The sequence below is a fragment of the Micropterus dolomieu genome, linkage group LG21 (assembly GCF_021292245.1).
Source record: "Micropterus dolomieu isolate WLL.071019.BEF.003 ecotype Adirondacks linkage group LG21, ASM2129224v1, whole genome shotgun sequence".
Lineage (NCBI taxonomy): Eukaryota > Metazoa > Chordata > Actinopteri > Centrarchiformes > Centrarchidae > Micropterus > Micropterus dolomieu.
Window position 1 is genome coordinate 32,801,132 of NC_060170.1, and position 17,978 is coordinate 32,819,109.

The 17,978-nt window shown below is 41.8% G+C and overlaps 1 protein-coding gene and 1 long non-coding RNA gene across 3 annotated transcripts in view; one reads left to right on the forward strand and one right to left on the reverse strand.

Moving 5' to 3' along the window:
* Positions 1-4,446: 4,446 nt before the first annotated feature.
* tbx1 (T-box transcription factor 1) lies at positions 4,447-14,169 on the reverse strand. Of its 2 annotated transcripts, none has more exons than XM_046035068.1 (8): positions 13,657-14,169; positions 12,089-12,476; positions 9,838-9,939; positions 9,287-9,458; positions 8,214-8,369; positions 7,069-7,136; positions 6,370-6,470; positions 4,447-5,526 (listed from the first exon to the last, which is right to left on the reverse strand). In XM_046035068.1, exons 1-8 carry the CDS (start codon positions 13,838-13,840, stop codon positions 5,144-5,146), a joined length of 1,554 nt encoding a protein of 517 aa, XP_045891024.1. In that variant the 5' UTR covers positions 13,841-14,169; the 3' UTR covers positions 4,447-5,143. The 2 variants fall into 2 exon arrangements, with proteins under 2 accessions (XP_045891024.1, XP_045891025.1); XM_046035069.1 differs by having other exon boundaries at positions 12,089-12,425; positions 13,657-14,168.
* The window catches only part of LOC123960384, a 35,146-nt gene continuing 29,965 nt past the window's right edge, over positions 12,798-17,978 (forward strand). The window contains exon 1 of the long non-coding RNA XR_006822502.1: positions 12,798-13,109. This is a non-coding gene — a long non-coding RNA (uncharacterized LOC123960384). The remainder of the gene's footprint in view (positions 13,110-17,978) is intronic.

The window sequence follows — 17,978 nt, forward strand, 5'->3', positions numbered from 1 at the left end:
ATGTAAAAAGAAAATCCTATGTTTTAATGTGCTTTGTGAGAGGATTCATCAGCATTTGCATGTTAAAATAAGACCATTGTTAACTTGTACATTTACTTCACATGCAATCCCAAATACAGATGTCTTTATGAGAAACAGGCATTTGTCATGACCGAGGCAAAGGGTTTTGTTGTGAAAGTCCCAGAGAAAATAGAGAGGTGTTGTTTTTCTGTCCACTGTCTCTAATAATATCTCTGTGAGTCAATGAGCAGCATGGGAGCTCGTGTGTTACAACATGGTGCCGGGAGGCCAGGGGGCCAGGGTCTTCAAACGCCAGACGTTCTGCTTCATAAAGGCTTTGTCTCCCGGGATGACCCCAAGTTGAGAAGCTCATCATGCTGTACAGGAAAGGCCTGAGAAATCAAAGAGCCAGACTAGCATAATGGCCACGAATCATTAGTGAACAGAGGAAAGACAAGGTCATGTGCTCGACAAGCTGCCTTGCCGTGACACTACTGTCACTGAAAAAAAGTGTGTAAAGTGCAGGTTTGGTACTTGCTTGTATTCAAAGTTACGTTTTTGGATGTTCATACTTGGAAATTGTTGAAAACCTTTTTATTTTTTTAAGAAATCTTTGCTTACTTGTTTCTTCAAGAACGTGGTTTTAATGACATGCTTACCTTGTTCTCTCCGCAGAGCTCCGTCTATACCTTTTGTCCCTGACCCCGCTGGTGACATATTGCATTCATAACAGCTTCCTAACTCTCCTGTTGGCTTTGAGCAAACACTATAGGTGGCGTGGGCCAGCTTCCGTCCATTCTCTGATAAATCAAATGCTGGGTCCAATGGTGCAGATGTCTGCTGAATAGAGCAGACAGCAACCCACCGGACTTAGAAGTGTCTGGTGGGGTGGCGGTGGACCTCGTAAATCACTTCATAATGGATCATTTAGGAAGTCAATAAATGGACAGAGACCTTCTGCACAATAGACCCTGTGCTTCACTTATCACCTTACGTGTGTCCTCCTTCGCCTGGAGGGTCAGAGGTCAGCCTGGCTTTGGGATAGGACCTAATCCATTGGTTTGTGGTTGTGCATGTGGTTGATGCTGTCACTCCCTGAGCCTTTTGGGGGTATTCATTGACATGTAAGACGTCACACTGAGCCTGGTTATTTAGAAAACATAAATGGTGGAAAAGAATGATTTGAGGAGAATAATCCCGTCTCTCTAGGCCAAAACCAATGTTCCGCCTCACTGTTAAATTGGTTTTATTTGTTTTGTTTTAAATGTGACTTAATACAAACGTACTCTTGCCCAGTGGTGGTGATGTGCTTTGATGACTCACATAAAATGTCCGTCAGCAACCTCATGCGCACCATAAACCATAGCACCTTTTGTATTCGTCGAGAGGCCGTAGGGGGGGAACATGCGAAACACATGTTCTGTTGTTTAGGTGGAGGACTCTGGTTGGTTTAATAACCGTCCCCAGATACACCAGGCAGGCTATGCTCAGCGGCAGAAATGTACACAGAGGTGAGGAGAACGAATCGAGACTGTGATAGGCCTGTCACAACAGATGTTCCAGATGCAGCTGAGTGTCAAATGATACCTCAGGTCGCATTATCATCCATCCTCTACCTCTCCATACTTTAATGGCAAGTCCTTGGCACCGTGTCTCCTGGAGCCTGAGACATCTGGGCGCACGAACTGTTCTGCAATGTAACTGGGCCTAAGCAGGTAGCTCTTTTTTTAAAACTCAGAAGGATAATGAAGGATACATTGAAATACGGCAGATGCCTGCTGAAAGCATGCAGGAGCTTATTTAGGAGCATGTGTAGAAAGGTAATGTGGAGGATATTTTCTATAGGCACCATGCTGATCACATTAGTTTATATTGAGGTGCAATTCATTAGAATTCCTCCAGTAGGCGCAATTTCCCTTATCTGCCACTTGTTTAGTTTGCAAGGATTTAAAATATTAATAATCTCAGCCTATTAAACGATATCTTTTTTAAAAAACAATCTAAATTCCGTACTAAGCTTCATTAAGGTTCTACAGACTAAAAAAAATCTTCTGTTCCTTAATGTATTACTACTATAGACTGTAGGGCAGAGTTAGAAAATGAGGGCAACCTCAGGCATGTCAAGTCTCCCCCGTACCGATGCATACCACACCAGGGTACACACCATTTATTAAGTGTTTCTGAGAGCACAACATATGAAGAACATTTTCATTGCTGCATGTAGTTTGGTACAAAATTGGACAGCTGTTGCGCATGAGGAGAGAAAACCAGAAAACTGTTTCTTTATTACAGTGCTGAGAGATAGGTAGCCTACATTTACTCAAGAACTCTACTTAATTACATATTTAAGGTACTTGCATTTTAGTAGTATTACTAGTATTTGCGTTTGATGCTACTGTAAACTTCACTACAATAAGACACGGCAAATATTGTAATTTAGTTTGTTTACAGATTAACATGCAAAAGTATTTTATAAAATAAATTATTGTTATAGATTAAACTAGCCTACTGTAGGATATATTGAGTTAAAATTAGGCCCACCTTGACAAACTACAACTGTAAATCAGTCATAATCCGATAATGTACTGGCACTTTTGAATATTCACTTTTACTTTTGATTCATAAATGCATTTTGCTTATAATACCTGGCTTACTCTAGTTGCATTTTCACTTCAGAGCTCTGGAGATGGATTTGCATTTCTATAGAGATGGAGATGCATTTCTATATCCTATTGCAGTAGGCTGTTGCTATTTTTTCTCATAGTTGTATTATTATTATTATTAATATTATTATTGTTGTATTATTATTTTACTATTATTTTATAACTTGCATCCGGTTATTCCATATTTTTATATTTCTACATTTAGCTCTATGTTTGTCTGTAGCACCTTAGGACCAAAGCAAATTCCTCCTACGTGTAAAATACTTGGCAGTAAAACTCTTTCTTATCTGATCCAAGTAAATTATCTAAATGCTTCCTCCACAACTGCTTAATTGTTACCTAACTGTAAATTAAAGATTTCCTTGCTATGCCAGTTGGCCACTACAAACCTTATAGTGGCTCCTCAGCGGTGCTTGGACATTGGAAACCCCCCCCCCCCCCCATCTTCTCGTCCTCCAACTGGCGGCTTCCTCACCAGACTCGTCAGGGACACGGAATGTAGGCTACAGGTTGTGTGGGATATTTGCGTGGGCGAATTTTATTAATTTTAAACACTTAGAAAAACAGTTCAATTTGTAGGCCTATAGCCTAATTCATTTTTTCTAAGTAGTTTTAATTGCTGAAATCCCGAGTAGACACACTATATGAATCGTCTGAATTAAGTTGACGAAAAAACTGATCATTAATTGGCTATAGTAAAAATTAAGCTGTAAATACCGTCGAGCTTTAGTCACCGCTCAAACAACAAACAACAACAACAACAAAAACGTATAGCCAATTAGTCGGCGTTTAAATGTGTGGAAACATTATTTAACCTTTGACACCTTTACAAGCCATTAAACAGTCAGAGGTCAGGCGCCCTCGGGCATCCTTTCCCCTGCTCTGCGCTCAATGGCTGCTGGGTTCAAGGAGAAAAAAATATTATTGAAATGAATCATTACGCAACGTTTCCCTTTGTATCGTGACAGGCGCAAATCCCAAAGCAGACTGTTTTTTCTTCGACCAGATTAACCTTGACAACAATGCATTCCTCATTGGACTTCAAATAGGAGATTGAAGTGACTGCACAGATAAGAGACGTGACTTTCTTAAAATATCACCGATATGTTTTCTTTATTTGTCCCATTAAATATGAGCAATGGGGAGAGGGGAGATCTTTTTTCCAGTTTAAATGACATGACATAGTTTCTTATTTTCTGGGAAGTAAGTTATTTTCTATTAATCAGAATTTAATTAAATACATTTTTACCAAATGATCAATATAATATTAAATGCTAATTAAATGTCCAATATGTCCCAGTAGGTCTATTCCAGTTACTTAACATTATCACCTTATGGTTTGAAGCACTTATCAGTTTTTTTTAATGGGAATTATTTTAAAAGTCACTGCAGTAGTGACCTCTTGCTACAGCTTTTGTTCATTAATCAGTTGGAGACTTTAACAGAAACTTGCGGTCAGCTATTGCACACATGGTTTATCAGAACTAAAACAGAAGTATGTATAGTAGGATGCATGGTCAATGAGTGCATTTATGCGTGCATATGCTTTTTTTCACGGAACCAGGTGCAGATTTCAACATATGAACTGCAGTGCAGTCTAATGTTTAGACAGCCGTCCTGACAGTGACTCCAGGAGCAGCGGACACCTCACCTCAATTCAACAGGGCAAATCCTGTTGGAGAAACCTGAACAATGCTGTCAGTGAGGTAGGCTTTCTTTAACCCCTCCCCCTCCAGCAGTGCAACAGCAGACAGAATTGAATGGAAGAGCTGCTCATAGACAGTTTGTTTTTTATGAATTACAAGAATTTAATGTTTATTTTACAGATACAGAACAGTCATTCTGCTTCATTTCTTTACTTTGAATTGCTGCAAGTCAGTGCCAGGGTACAAGCTTCTCAGGGCGGCTGGAGATGTTCATGTTTCAAAATCAAATGTTGTTATTTTTCTTTCCTCAAACAAAAACATTTCGATGTGTTTCGACACCCTCTCTCTGATGAGCTCAACATGCAAACATCTCGTCTACCTAGAAGTTTGATGGACTATATAACATATGGCTTTTTTGAAAGCAATAAAAACAAGGCAAATCAAAAAGTGCATCCAACACACACACACAAAAAAAAGAATTAAATTCCAGTCTGTGATCAAAAGGTATTGTCCGTGTTAAGGAGAGGTCACTCCTGCCTCCTCTGTTTGCTGGCTCAATGTCTGCACCGCTCAGGTAAGTGGTGCCCTGGTGTGGAGCTATTGCCATTTGGGTTTAAAGGTCAAAGCAGACCTCTTCAAGGACTCAGAGCAGGTGCCCAAAGATGCATTTCCTTTAAATAAATACGGCAGGGATTATCCAGCAGAAAGCAGTTTGAGCCCGTGAATGCACCCCGCAGGTTGCATAAGTCATCAATAGACAGGACTGTGCTGCCTTTCCTGCCTGTTTCCATTCCCATAGTGCTGTGCGCCGTTAGCCCTGGTGGACAGCAGTCATTATCTGGGCCCGTAGTCATAGTTAGAGGGGCCGCTGGTGGCTGAGTACATGTTAGCTGTGGCTGGGTTCATGTGGTGGTGGTACGTGTGTCCTCTGATGCTGGGTAAAGGATAGGGCGACGGCCTGGTCTTGGCTCCCAGGTAGTGTTCATAGGTGGTGGGGTACTTGTAAGGGTGGTGGTGCAGGGTGTCCGGGGGTAGAGGGTGGGGGTCTGACCGAAGGTCGTGAGGAGGGCTGGGTCGGCTGCTGGTGAGTGGGACGGCGTGGAGGCCTCCCGGGACGGGCAAGGCGGGGCTGAGGACACGGGACATCAGTTGGTGAGCTGGGTCGGCGTGTATAGGCGTGCCGCTGGGGTCTCGCTCGTACTCCCGCCTACTGTCCTCTGTGCAGGAAGAGACATGAGAACAGTCAGAGCTAGCTAGTGTGCTGTGCATACTTCATGCCATACAGTATATTTTTTCTAAACAGTGAGTGTGTTCAGTTCTGCGCTCCAAACTACAGCAGTTTACGACAAAAATGTTTTTCAGTGCTCTGATGCTGAATGTTTCTGGGTTAAAGCCAGAAACTGTTTGCACCATGCACTGATATTTGATAAATACTCATTTGACAGTTGTAATACCCCCAAAATGAGCAGTATTCATATATTATTGGCAAGATGAAAGCAGTACTTGGAACACTACATAACATATGTCTGCATTGAAGCTGAGAAAAACTATAAATATCAATTATCAGTTATCATTAAAAATACTAATAATATTAACATAATATTAAATATATTCATGCATATAAAATATATTCATGCATATAAAATTTTAAAGATGCATTTCACTTAAAAATGTTGCAGTTTAAATTCCAAATAGGTTGTATTGTAAAACAGTTACAAAATCCCTGCAGATGGATAAGAAGCTTTTTAAAGCCCAGGGGAAACTATTAAATTAAAATCACAATGTCAAGAAAATTAAATTTTCATTGCAGGTTTTATTGTGTTTATGTTGGCAATGACATTGATATTTGATGTTTAATTAAAAGCCAGTTTTGGCCTGATACTGAGATTGCACCACTGCGATTAAGTTAAGGAGACTGAATTAAGAGAAAATGAGGAGAAATATATCAACAACTTAAAGACAAATATTTGTATTTAAAGGCTGAATAACTTAATGTGACTATGTTTCTCGTTTGATAGCAGGCATGAGTTTTGAAATGAAACAAAGAGCGAGCTGCAGACCTTTCTCTGTGCCGTTCTGCTGAGGTGGAGATGACATTGGGTTTCTTGTTCTGGCAAAGGCACTCATTATTGGCAGAGAGCCTGGCCTGTGATTCCTGGGCCTGAAGCAGGGAGAATGGATTCAGTTACATACTCATTTAATGAATGTCAAGGGCACAATTTCTTTATTATATATTAAAATGATGAATGCACATTTAAGAGTTTACACTGATGCATGTAATGAGCATTTACACATTGACAGGCTGCCAATTCACTGTGAATGAAATGTGAAGTAAGCCTTTACGTGACTCTGATTGGTCTATTCTATAAAATAATGACAAACTCCCATAAACTTGAGCATAATCGCTTCAGTCGATGCTTTTTAAGAAAACAGAAAAGTTAAATTACAGAGCTGCTTGAACAGAGTCTGAGTCTTTGCATTGGTTTTAGTTGCCTGACTGTACCAGATGGGTGGGGTTTACTCCATTGTGACAATTACGAGAGTGTCTGGTAATTCGTCAGTGACAGAAAAGCACAGAGTCTTGACTTTTAAACAATATCCAGTACTTTCTAAACTTCTTTTATATGGTAAACTCCACCCACCTGGCACCTGCGTGAGATAAAACAAACAGCAAAACTATTTTGCAAAGTCTTTCTGGCATTCTTAAACCATGTGGAAACATGCCAATAAGACAGTATTGTTTAAGTGTAAGCTCTCACCAGTCCTCTGGGTCACAGTCCCTGAAGCCCTTTGCAAAGGGATTGCTGGCTATCTTCAGCTGTGTGATCTGAAATCCAGAGCACAACATAAAATAAAGCTCTGTGCTGTATACTGTAGTCATACACACAATTCCATTTCCATTTCTGTTAGTCGTTGCATTTGATTTCTATTAGAAAGGACAGCAATGATAGGCCAGCAGCATGGACTGAAACGTTTAGGAGAGCTTGCTCTGTCTTCAAATCACATTTGAACACACTGCTGTCTTTAATAAAACATGTAAGCCAACAGTCACAGGTCTGTTGTTCAGGGCTACAGCCTCATGTCCATTCAGTGTCATTTAAAAAACTAGTAAACTCACATGACTGCAAGTTAATACATATAGTTGTTGACTTCGTTTAATTCTGAACTCTTTTGTGACATTTGCAGCATCAAAACGTCTCATTTGTAGTTCCCCATATAGATACAGTCCCAGTCATAAATTATTCAGAATCAGACCTTGAATACGTTTCTCACAATCATCTTCATAATGTCACTAGGTTTAATATTCACATCAGCTAATAAGTAACATTTTGTGAGTTAAATTATAAAGGCAATAATCAACCCACTGTAAAAATAAAAACCTGACATTTAACATCAAATGAAATTATTTCTAGCCTGATCATCACGGAAATATTACAGCAAGGCACCGACTCCCTCGCTCTTCTCTATAGAATTGCTGATAGGAAACGGATTCTGTTGTAATGTGTCACTCGTTAGGAGTCGCTCTGAATAACCGATGAATGCGTTGATGTGTAAATTTAAACACAACGGATGGGAAACAGAGCAGGGACGACGCAGGAAAAGGAAGCGCAGAGCAGAGGCGCCATTTACGCACAAAAAGCGCGTAATGGAAGAGATTGTGCACAACTGGATATTGCTGATTAATTCTATTTTTACACAAAATAGCGCGACAATCGCAAAACAAACTATTTCTAATGTTTATTTATTATCAGCGACCCTTTTCTAGGCTTACTCTGTGGTCACAGTGTTCTCATCTGTACCCATAATGTTTCCTGTAGAATCAGGCCACTCCCGCACATAGCTGCGGTTCGTTTCTGCACATCAGGCCATGTGAGCTTCATATAGGCTAACAAATGCTTCTTACCCGGTGGTTCTGGTACGCTGTGACCGCGGTGAAGCGGGTTTCCTCAAAAACAAAGGTTTTGTAATTCTCTTCGGCGTATTTCTCGCTGTCCTTGCGGGGGTCCACATAAACCACATGAAACCTGGGCTGGTATCGGTGCATGGAGTTCAGGATGATCTGTAAAAGACAGAGGATTCATCATCACTCTTAGAGTTATAGGATTAAGGCTTGAAGGCTTACATTCTGCAAGTAAGACTATTTTCGATGTTTTATTAGGCTTTAATAAATAAGAAGATTTTGCTTAATTTAGTAACGATCGAGGTAGTTTAGTGATTATCTTTTTATTAAATATTAAAACCCTCTCAACCTTTTCCAGCATACATATTTGTGGATATAACCAGGTTTGGTAAATGGCATTAAATGCAGAAATACCCTGACGCTCCTATTATATGCGCAGAGCCTTTTAAAGCACGTCTCTCTAAATGTGTAAGGCCGCCTGAGAACATTTTATCAACACAATTCTCATTTCAAAGCCTAACACTCGTTAACTAATCTCTCAGGGTCGTGGTGGACACTTGCATCCAGCAGTCTCACACTTTTCAATATTTGTTGAAACATTCCCCCCAAACTCGTTTTCTTTCTGATTTCACAACTAGGCCTAACGCACTGACACACGGAAACACTCAGTGGAACACACGGAGTGGAAGATCAAGCGGGAAGGGCTGAAATGATTTCCAGTGGTGAAATATTCCACGTCCTTGGCGTCATTTTTGGAGGAAAGCCTGATGTTCAGTGCAGATTTGTGTGGACTGAAAATACCCTTTTGGCAACATCTGACTGTTAGTCAAAATATCAAGGTTTATTACTTGTATCAATCAATGTGAGGGCGAATAAAAACGCTCAACCTCTCTTTAATGGTAATTCTCCTTCTCCTGGGATTTGTTTGTGTCCGTGGTGAGTTTATAGTAGGCCTATTTCTGAGCCCTTAAGGTGTCGGTAAATCTCAATTTTTCCATATTTTACTAAATTATCTGCGTAGTTTTTTGTTCGTTTGTTTTTACATGCATTTATTCCAGTCGCGTAGGCCTACTCACATGGCCGTTGTCATCCAGCAGGTTGTTTGTGAGCTTAAGTTTGTCGAAAGAGACAATCTGCTTCATCCACTGGGCGCCTTTGGCCGGAGAGTCCGGGTGGTAGTGGACCCTACCCGGTGTGGCGGGATCGGCTTTACCGGCAACCAGCCAAGATGAGCTGTGGAAAGCATACCTGTAAGACCGAACACAGTCAATTAGTCCGACATTATTCACTTAGGCTTACAGAAAAGTCGCCTACTCAGCACGGTCCACAGAATTTTCATGGATGAGTTGAGGTCAAAATATGACAGCATGTCACCAACATATTTCGGGCGTAAAGTGTGGAAATACTTATAAATGTTCTCCTCTAAACATGTATAATGATAATGAATGTATGAATTCATACATATATTTATATATGTATTTATACTGGGTTTTTATTGTTTATTTTTGCTAATGGAATTTGTTGCTGCAAAGTGTGGATTGTGCAGCTCAGTAAAAGTCTCCGGAGTTACGGTCCTGTGTCCTGCTGACACGAGTGTTGCAGTTGTTTAAAGACACCCAAAATTTACCTGTAACGTTTGTCGTCTACAGGCAGGAAGTCCATCAGGAGCATGTAGTCTGCCATGGGATCCATCCCAAATATTTTCACTTGGAAAGTTGGGAACATTCTCCTGGTAAACAAAAAAGGCGAGTGTTAAATCTAGGCTTGAAATGGTTGCATGGGTGCAAATTTAGTTTTTATGCCCTGCTTTTTAAAACCTGAATAGTCTCTCTCTATGTGTGTGTGTGTGTGTGTGTGTGTGTGGACAGTGGTGTTCAGTTGGAAATCGCCAAAGGAGCCAACACAGTATTTTGATTGCAGAAAGACATGCACCTCCAGGCCTAGAGAGCTTAATTTGGCCCGAGCAGGAGGCTACAATGAGACAGAGGCTTCACGCTATTGGGAATGATGTGATTCAGCCCATGCATAACCAGATAAAACTCCCCCTGATCTGAATGGAGCTCGCGTTTGTTGCTTTATAGCTCCGCTTTTGTAATTTCTGGCATGATGCTTTAACGTCTTTTCAGCTCTTTTGATGACTTCCAGACACATGAAGGCCTACACACACATATAGTGGAAACACGCGCGCAGACGGGCGTTGTTTGGGTAGGCGAGGTGTGTAGTTCCGTTTTGAATTTGAACTTTGCATCATCAGGATCGAGAGGAAAACATATCCACAATTCAATTTGTTTGAAAAAAAAAAAAAATACAGCGAGGAAAATAGAAGCAGTGTTCTCTGCGTACTGAAATATTCATATTTAAACAATCATTAATCTGCTTTGTCCCTAGAAATTTGAAAGTTTTGCTCTAATTGTTGGTTTTATATGCGGCGGCTCGGGCAGCGCCTCTGCACACAAACACTTGTTTTCCCCCCTCCACCTCATCTAGGTTAATGTATGGGGCACATCCAAATCCACCAAGAACATCAGCGGAAAGTTGAGTAATCCGCGAGTCAGTGAAAGGGATCCTAAAATCAACGCTCAATTAACGTCAGTGTTGTGGCTAGGTGAGGCTGAAGGAGCTTTTAAAGTGCTCTGTTGCAGATCTCATTTCTCCTGTCAGACAGTTCAGAGCCCTGGCTTTCAGGATTAAATCAACTATCCCATGCCTCTTTATTTTACTATAATATAAAACAACTCAGGAGGGCACTTGAAGACGCATATGCATGGTATATTTAGTGTTTACTGGTGGACAATAATAGTATACTGAATATTAGTGTAACATTTTATTGGAGGATCAGAGGTCAACCCTGGTTGAATTTTGTCTTTCACAAGGATACAAGCAGAATTAAGTTCCCTATAAATTCTGCAACAAAAATGGCACTTAGAATTCATCTAAACTTTGGAAATTAAAAAGGCAAAATCGGCCAATCAGAACTCCTTATGTTGCCATATTCTGTTTTATCTATTAACCAAATCACAGCCAGTGTCTCCGTGTAATTTAGCCTAGCCAAAAAATGTTTTTGAAGTGGGAAGGGAGTGAATCAGACAGACACTCTTATAATGAGGAAATAGGACAAACGGTAAACACGTGTCGAGGCCCGACTAAAAACAAGACTGCAGTCAGCGTGTGTAGGAGCTGGTCTTTGTCCACACATGTAAAGGCGCATGGATGAAATGTTCCATAATGCACCAGAATAGCGGTGCGTAAAACTGAATTTGACGGTGAAGAAAACCAGCCGAGAGTCACGGTTTTTCGTTTTGGATCTATAAAACGCAGCAGGATCATATCAACATGTTTACAGCTGACACACACACACACACACACACACACACACACACACACTCAAGCACAAGCCTCCATGCGTTTGACCTCGTTTAAAACATCCCGCAACAGGACTGAACTGCTCACCTGCACAGCTTTAAATTAAATAGGCTGTATTTTATCCACACAGCCGACATAAATAGTGTGTTTTTTTTATTTAATCCATCCGGCTTGTAAATAAACATTTTAGGCCTTAATGTGCAAAAAGCAATATGATGGTTTCTGTTAATTATTCTACAATGCAGACAGTTTTACCACTCTACACCCACACATAGGCCTATGTTTTCTGATTTAAGAAAAACTGTGAATAGTGAAATAAGATTGTTCATTTTGACCTCCAGAAGAATAAAAAATATTTTTAATCAGACTCCTTTATCCTTATTTAATTTGGTAGCCCTCTGTTTGTTGTTGCTCAAAATAAATGTTACAATGAAGCTACTCCGTTTATTTGTCCGGTCTACCAAATCTGCATGAGGAGAAAAGTAACTTTACTTTTGTGTATAATTTGTGCTCACCTGCCAGCCTTGGTAACTATCATCTCCGTGCCCAGCTGATTAAATTCGTCCCATAAAGCTTTCATCTCCAGCTGGACGTTAATGTTGGCCACTTTGGGGTTCTTCTTCACTATTGTTTTGCTGTTCGGTGTGGAGTTGGACGAAGAGGAGGAGCAGTTGGGAGTCCCGTTGTCACTCGGCGGGGCCTGGCCCGGGTTAGACCCCGGATAGTAGTTGTGCTGCGCGGCCGGGCAGGGCTCGAAGTGGGATTCATGCTGGCTGTAGGGGTCCCCGGGGGACGGAGAGAGGTGGTAGCCCCCCTGCGTGTTGAGGCTGCTCAGGCTGCTCGTCGTGAAGGCTGCAACATCGCAAAAATGGGACAGCTGCGTCAGCCACGGACTGGATATGGCTGAAATCATCCCAAAAAACTGGATTTACTAAATATGCCTTGCACTTTAAGTCGGTTATAAGACAGATGGTAAAAACAGAAGCAGCATTCAGTGAGCTCCAGATGAAGATGTCATGCACAAATGCCCCCGTTTCGGTTTAAAAGTTTCCGTCTCGACTGCTTATTAATCCCTGAGGTTGCGTCCACTGCCAACATACTACAGTCTGCCTGATCTAAAATAGCAATCGTCTGAAAAGTGATGAAATGTTTCCAAAAAACGGCGGGGCTCGCGGATAATCTCTGAGCTATTCGCAGAAAGGAGCTTCGAGTGCGTGTGAAATAGTTTTTGCTCTGAGCGGCCTCTGCTGTGCGCTGCTGCTGTGTGTTACACTGCGACGCAGTCTCCTCTCTTATCTGACGCAGAGGGCCTCCCCTTTGCGATAAAACCGGTTCTTATTTCTATTTAGATAAGGAACTGCAGGTAATGTGTCTTTTCCTTGCCTTGGGACGAGACTGATTGACAGAGAAGTGCGCCCCTTTTTAATGGGCTTTCCGGGACCCATTTAACTTTTGGATAAGGGTATCGCCCACATCACCCCGTTAGCAAACAATAGAGGACCTGGCCGGCAGAGCTGAGTGTAAACGGTATACCAGGTAAACACACATTGATTTGCATGAACAAACAAACATTCCGCATGTGACTGTTGCGTTCTCCTTAATGGACAAATAGATGTATGGAATGGATATACACCCCCTCCGAGCTGGATATGCATATTATGGTATTTTTTTTACCATTACGCACAGGGTGCCCATGTAAACCCTCCTCCTATTGGCTTCATTTCAATGTATGTGATCCTGTCCGCGAATTAAAGTTGACTCTTTGTTCAGCGCTTTGTGGTTTTCTAATGGGAACCTTTTTTTCCACTGGCTGCTTTGTATGCAGGCTTCTCCTCCCTGATGGTGATTACCGGGACTGAATTTGTATTGTTTTTCATAGAGCTCTAACTGTGCCAAAATTTATTTTCACAACCATTTCATTCATGCATTTAAAAATAACGCACCATATGTGGTTTTGCGCTTTGATTTCAATTGTGCACTTCACGAATGCCGATTAACCGAGGAAATGCAAGGGCGTTATGTAATTTCAGATGAGACGTGTACACGCTACAGCAGCTCTGTGGGCATCAACAAACAGATTTACCTTCCATTTCCCGGGTGACAGTGCTGTAGTGCATTTTAAAGGAACTGTGGTTGTGCAGGTCTAGCTTGTTCAGGCCGGTGCTCTGTTTGTCAAACGCTGCGTTTCCTGCTTGCTCTGCAGCCGAAATCAGAGAGGCAATACTGAAAGCATTTGCCTTTGGAGAGAGGGGACCGCCGTCGTCCATAGGCAAGGAATCGAGTCGGGAAAAGCTGTCCCTCCTCCGCTTTCCAACCGAGCAGAAAGCAGGAGAAGGCTGCGCACAATGGAGAAGAACATGCGCCAAAATGGGGTTTTCACATTCCGCCACCGGCGCTCCGTAGGTGCGAGAGTCTGTGGTAGTCTGTTCTTAAAGTATTCCCACGGCTATCGTGAAGGCGCGAAAAGCTCCCCGGTGGTCAGATTGATTTGATGAACCTCTGAACGTGTCCTGATGTCAAAACAGTTCGTCCGCACAGAGGAGAGAGAGCGCTTCCCTTGTTTCTCCTCCGGTCGGTGGCGGGGTGGTGTCATCTGAGTCCTGCCTTGAAGAGAAGCTACTACTGCTATGAGAATGTCAAAAGTGAGCGAAATCCACGCCTCCCCTACACCACCAGGAAAAAAGTGTCTGCGCTCTGCACTGGATGTTTTATTTCAATAAGACCGTGTCAGTCATTTGAATTCAACTCCAACGTCATTGCAATGTCCGGCTTCAAAGTGCGCCAATTTTCCAGTAAATAATGGGCATATACATATATATGTATTTATATGCGTTTTACACGTTTTAGCTGTTCTAGCCCAGATAGAGCTGATCCTGCCTCGAGGTTGTCTGGAACATCAGGGAGAACAGAAGTTGCGTCTTTTACGCAAGAGTTCATTCTGAAAAATTTAGTTTTCTTTAAACTTTTAACTTATTTTACTTATCTGTATATATATCGCACACATATTCTGTTTAAGTCCCTGTTGTTTTTATTTCACACTTGCTCTGGCAATGTAAGCTCTGCTTCCCATCCCAATACAGCCCCACTGAATTACAGGTTGGGAAAACATAAATGAAGTTAAATTCACATTAGTTTAAATTGTTTTGGGTGTTTTCTGAGTCAAGTAACACATAAATATGAATATTGATTTTAGCAAAAAAGAAAATATGGATCAAAGAAATGCACAAATGGACAAGAAGTGGCAGATGTAATTCATTTAACAGCCCCTTACTTCTTGTGTACATACACAGAGAAAGACAGACATTTCACTGAGCAAAACGCCTTTCGTGCAGCCAGCAAACAGAGACACACGTGGCACTGCAGACCGGAGCTGGACTTGACCTCTCTGCCTCGCGCCTCCACTATCGCCTTGTTGGTCCTCAGCTTATCGAGGTTCAGCTTTTAATGTGCAGCAACCAACGATGTGTTTTGTTGGAGCTGCTGCGATAGCGAGCGGATAGTCTAATTTACACTGGAGTCACTGAATTAAGTGTGAAGGCAGCAGCGGGGATCTAATGGGATAAAGCAGTTAGAGGATTAGCCCTATTTGTTTTGGATGTTTCTCCGTGGGAGGCAGTGAGCATAAATAAACTCCTGCAATTTGTTCTTTAGGGCAAATAAATAGATAGATAGATAGATGTGACTTATAACTCACACTCGTAGCACTCTGTTTATTAATAAAGTGGGGAAACTCCAATGTGGCCTCGCGCATTGATTACTCTATAAAATAAATCAGGCATGGCGCTTTCAAAACCAGTTTAAACCGTCGCCCAGGTGATATATTCCTCCCAGTGTATGCCGGCCTTTTTATCAGATATGATGCCATCGATACCGACTCCACTTCATCATTGCCAAGTTGGAAGCCTCCTTTGTAAATACTCAGGTGATAACAGACAAAATACAGGAGCAGATCAAAATGGGAAGACACTGTGTTGGAATGCGCTCGCAGGCCTCAGCAGCGGCCAAAGCACAGCGGAGGCATTCAGCATTGCACATGTGGACATAAAGACTAACTTTAAAATGTCAATAAATATTTTACAAGGAGCTGCATTTCCCCCTATGAAAAATATAGTAACACATTTTTGAAAAGTGCTGTGGAGTTAGAGAAAGGGCCGGAGCAGCATTTGAATCGACATGCTCACAGTAACAATATTAAGGATTGATTCACTGTGTAAAATAAACACTTTAAAGCTTGTTATGAATGCGATTTCTGTCGCTATAGGGAAGCGACAAAGCAACGAATCACACAAGCAAACAAAACCTGTGCAGCTACAGCCTGTTAGTAACTGAGGAGGTAGAAGTTTCCATGAAATGTAAACAACAGCTGTACTCTTTCCATGAAGATGGACAACAAGGACATTTGAGCGCCGCATGTATTAATAGCGTGGTTACTACCATAATATAATAGTCAGTGTTCGATACAACATTCAAGAAGCAGCAGAAGCAGCCACAAAATAAAGTTGTATGTTTTTTACGCACATCTTTGACGTTGTTTGACACGTCTTTGCTCTGTGGGACCCTGCGTGCTGCCGACTGCATCCTGGAGTCAAACGTCCAAAGCTGACAACAACTAGACGAATTGAGCAAAGTACGGCCCTCACTGATTAGAGGATACAGGCATTCACTGACTGATGGATACAGAACACAGCGCTGGTACACAGTGACTCTCCCTCTCTCTGCTGCTCTGTTGTCAATATCGACCCACATCTCTGAATTGCTTTTATTGAACACGTGACGATGTTGTAATCATTATTCACACAGTGGTCGGTGTGGGGATTTCATTTATGATGCCTTCATATCGTTCATGTAGAGGGAAACAGCCTTGGATTTATTGATCGTGACAGGCTATCAGTTAGGCTACTGCTGAACCGACGTCTTTTTAAAATCGATTTAAGTCAGCATTTTGGTATGAACACCAGCACTTGATGTCCGTTGTCCAGGTACACATTAGGTGCCCATACGCTTTGTGGCCCTGCTGATGTGGATTAATTGCGACGTGCAAAAGCCAAATACATTCTCTGTCCCTGAAGAAACTGAAAGTAGGCCTATACTATGAGTTTAGCAGATTTGATTTTTTTTTATGACTTTAAATGTTGGAAATGTGTACACTTTTATTTCACAGCTGAAAAGTGAAGCCTATACACCCTCTGCACGCGTTATTCTCTTTTCTATTAGCCTACCTTGCTTACCTCCGGCCCGCACAGCGTGGCTCCACAGAAGTCAACTGACAGGCTACTGCGCACGGATGACAGGACCAACGGGGCCTTCGTTGTCATTGTGCTTTTACGCACGAAAAAGCGCAGGAACGCACTGTTTGATAAAAAAAAAAATATAACAAACAAAAAGCACCAGTCTGATTGCAGCTGTGTGACATTTGTTGGAGACATTTTGGCAGTCAGTCACACACAGCACGCGCTGTTGGTTTTCTTTCTGTTGTCTTTTACACCAGTGTCGGATGCTTCTGTTCCTCCTCATGTACTGCAGGAGAGGCCTGTGTGGTCTCGTGTGTGTCCTGATGTGGTAACATGACAAATCACCACACCAAAAACCGCCCGTGCCATGCCTCATTAATGGCGCTGATCTCGTAAAACTTCGAGGCTCGGCTGCTGCACTTTTTGTATTATTAATAAACAGAGATGTGATTAGGTCATCGGTAGTCTTTTGTTCTTGTACTCTGCCTGCTTCCCTCAGACACACAATAAAACTGCATCCAATGCCCTTTGATGTTTTTATCACTGTGTTGTCTTTAATTTAACGAGCCTGTCTCTGCGGCAGCCAGGCTGATGCAATTATTAATTACACGCTCACATCATTTAACAGATAATAAATCACGCGCTATTCCACTGATCATAAAAACAATGATTTTCACATTCATGTTGCGTGACTGCAGCTGGGGGACGCGGCGGCGCACTCCACGTATAAAACTCTATCCTATCTAAATATTAGTGTAAATCCCTGAATAAGAAGGAGAGGAAGTGAGCAGTTGACCGCTGACAGCAGAGGGCCCGGGGTGTCCCCTCTCTCCGCGGGGCTTTAGGAAATGCACGGAGAGACGCAGGTATGCAGGAGGAAGTGTTCAAAAAGGTGCCTCAGCTGTCTATAGGACCTCCGGCCGGTAGTCATTATGGGGCCAAAATTCATATGAATAAAAATCTATTCTAGAGACACCAGAAAATTTATATTAGACTCCTTGGATAAAGACCTTAAATAAATTATAAATTAGTATTGGATTTACACCGCATAAGTAACCTTGGTTAATAAACGGAAATGAAAAATTGAGTAATCTTATCATGAATATTCTTTGGTGTAATTCATATTTCATTTAATGTTAACAGTATATATTTATTTAGGCTACGTAGCTATTGA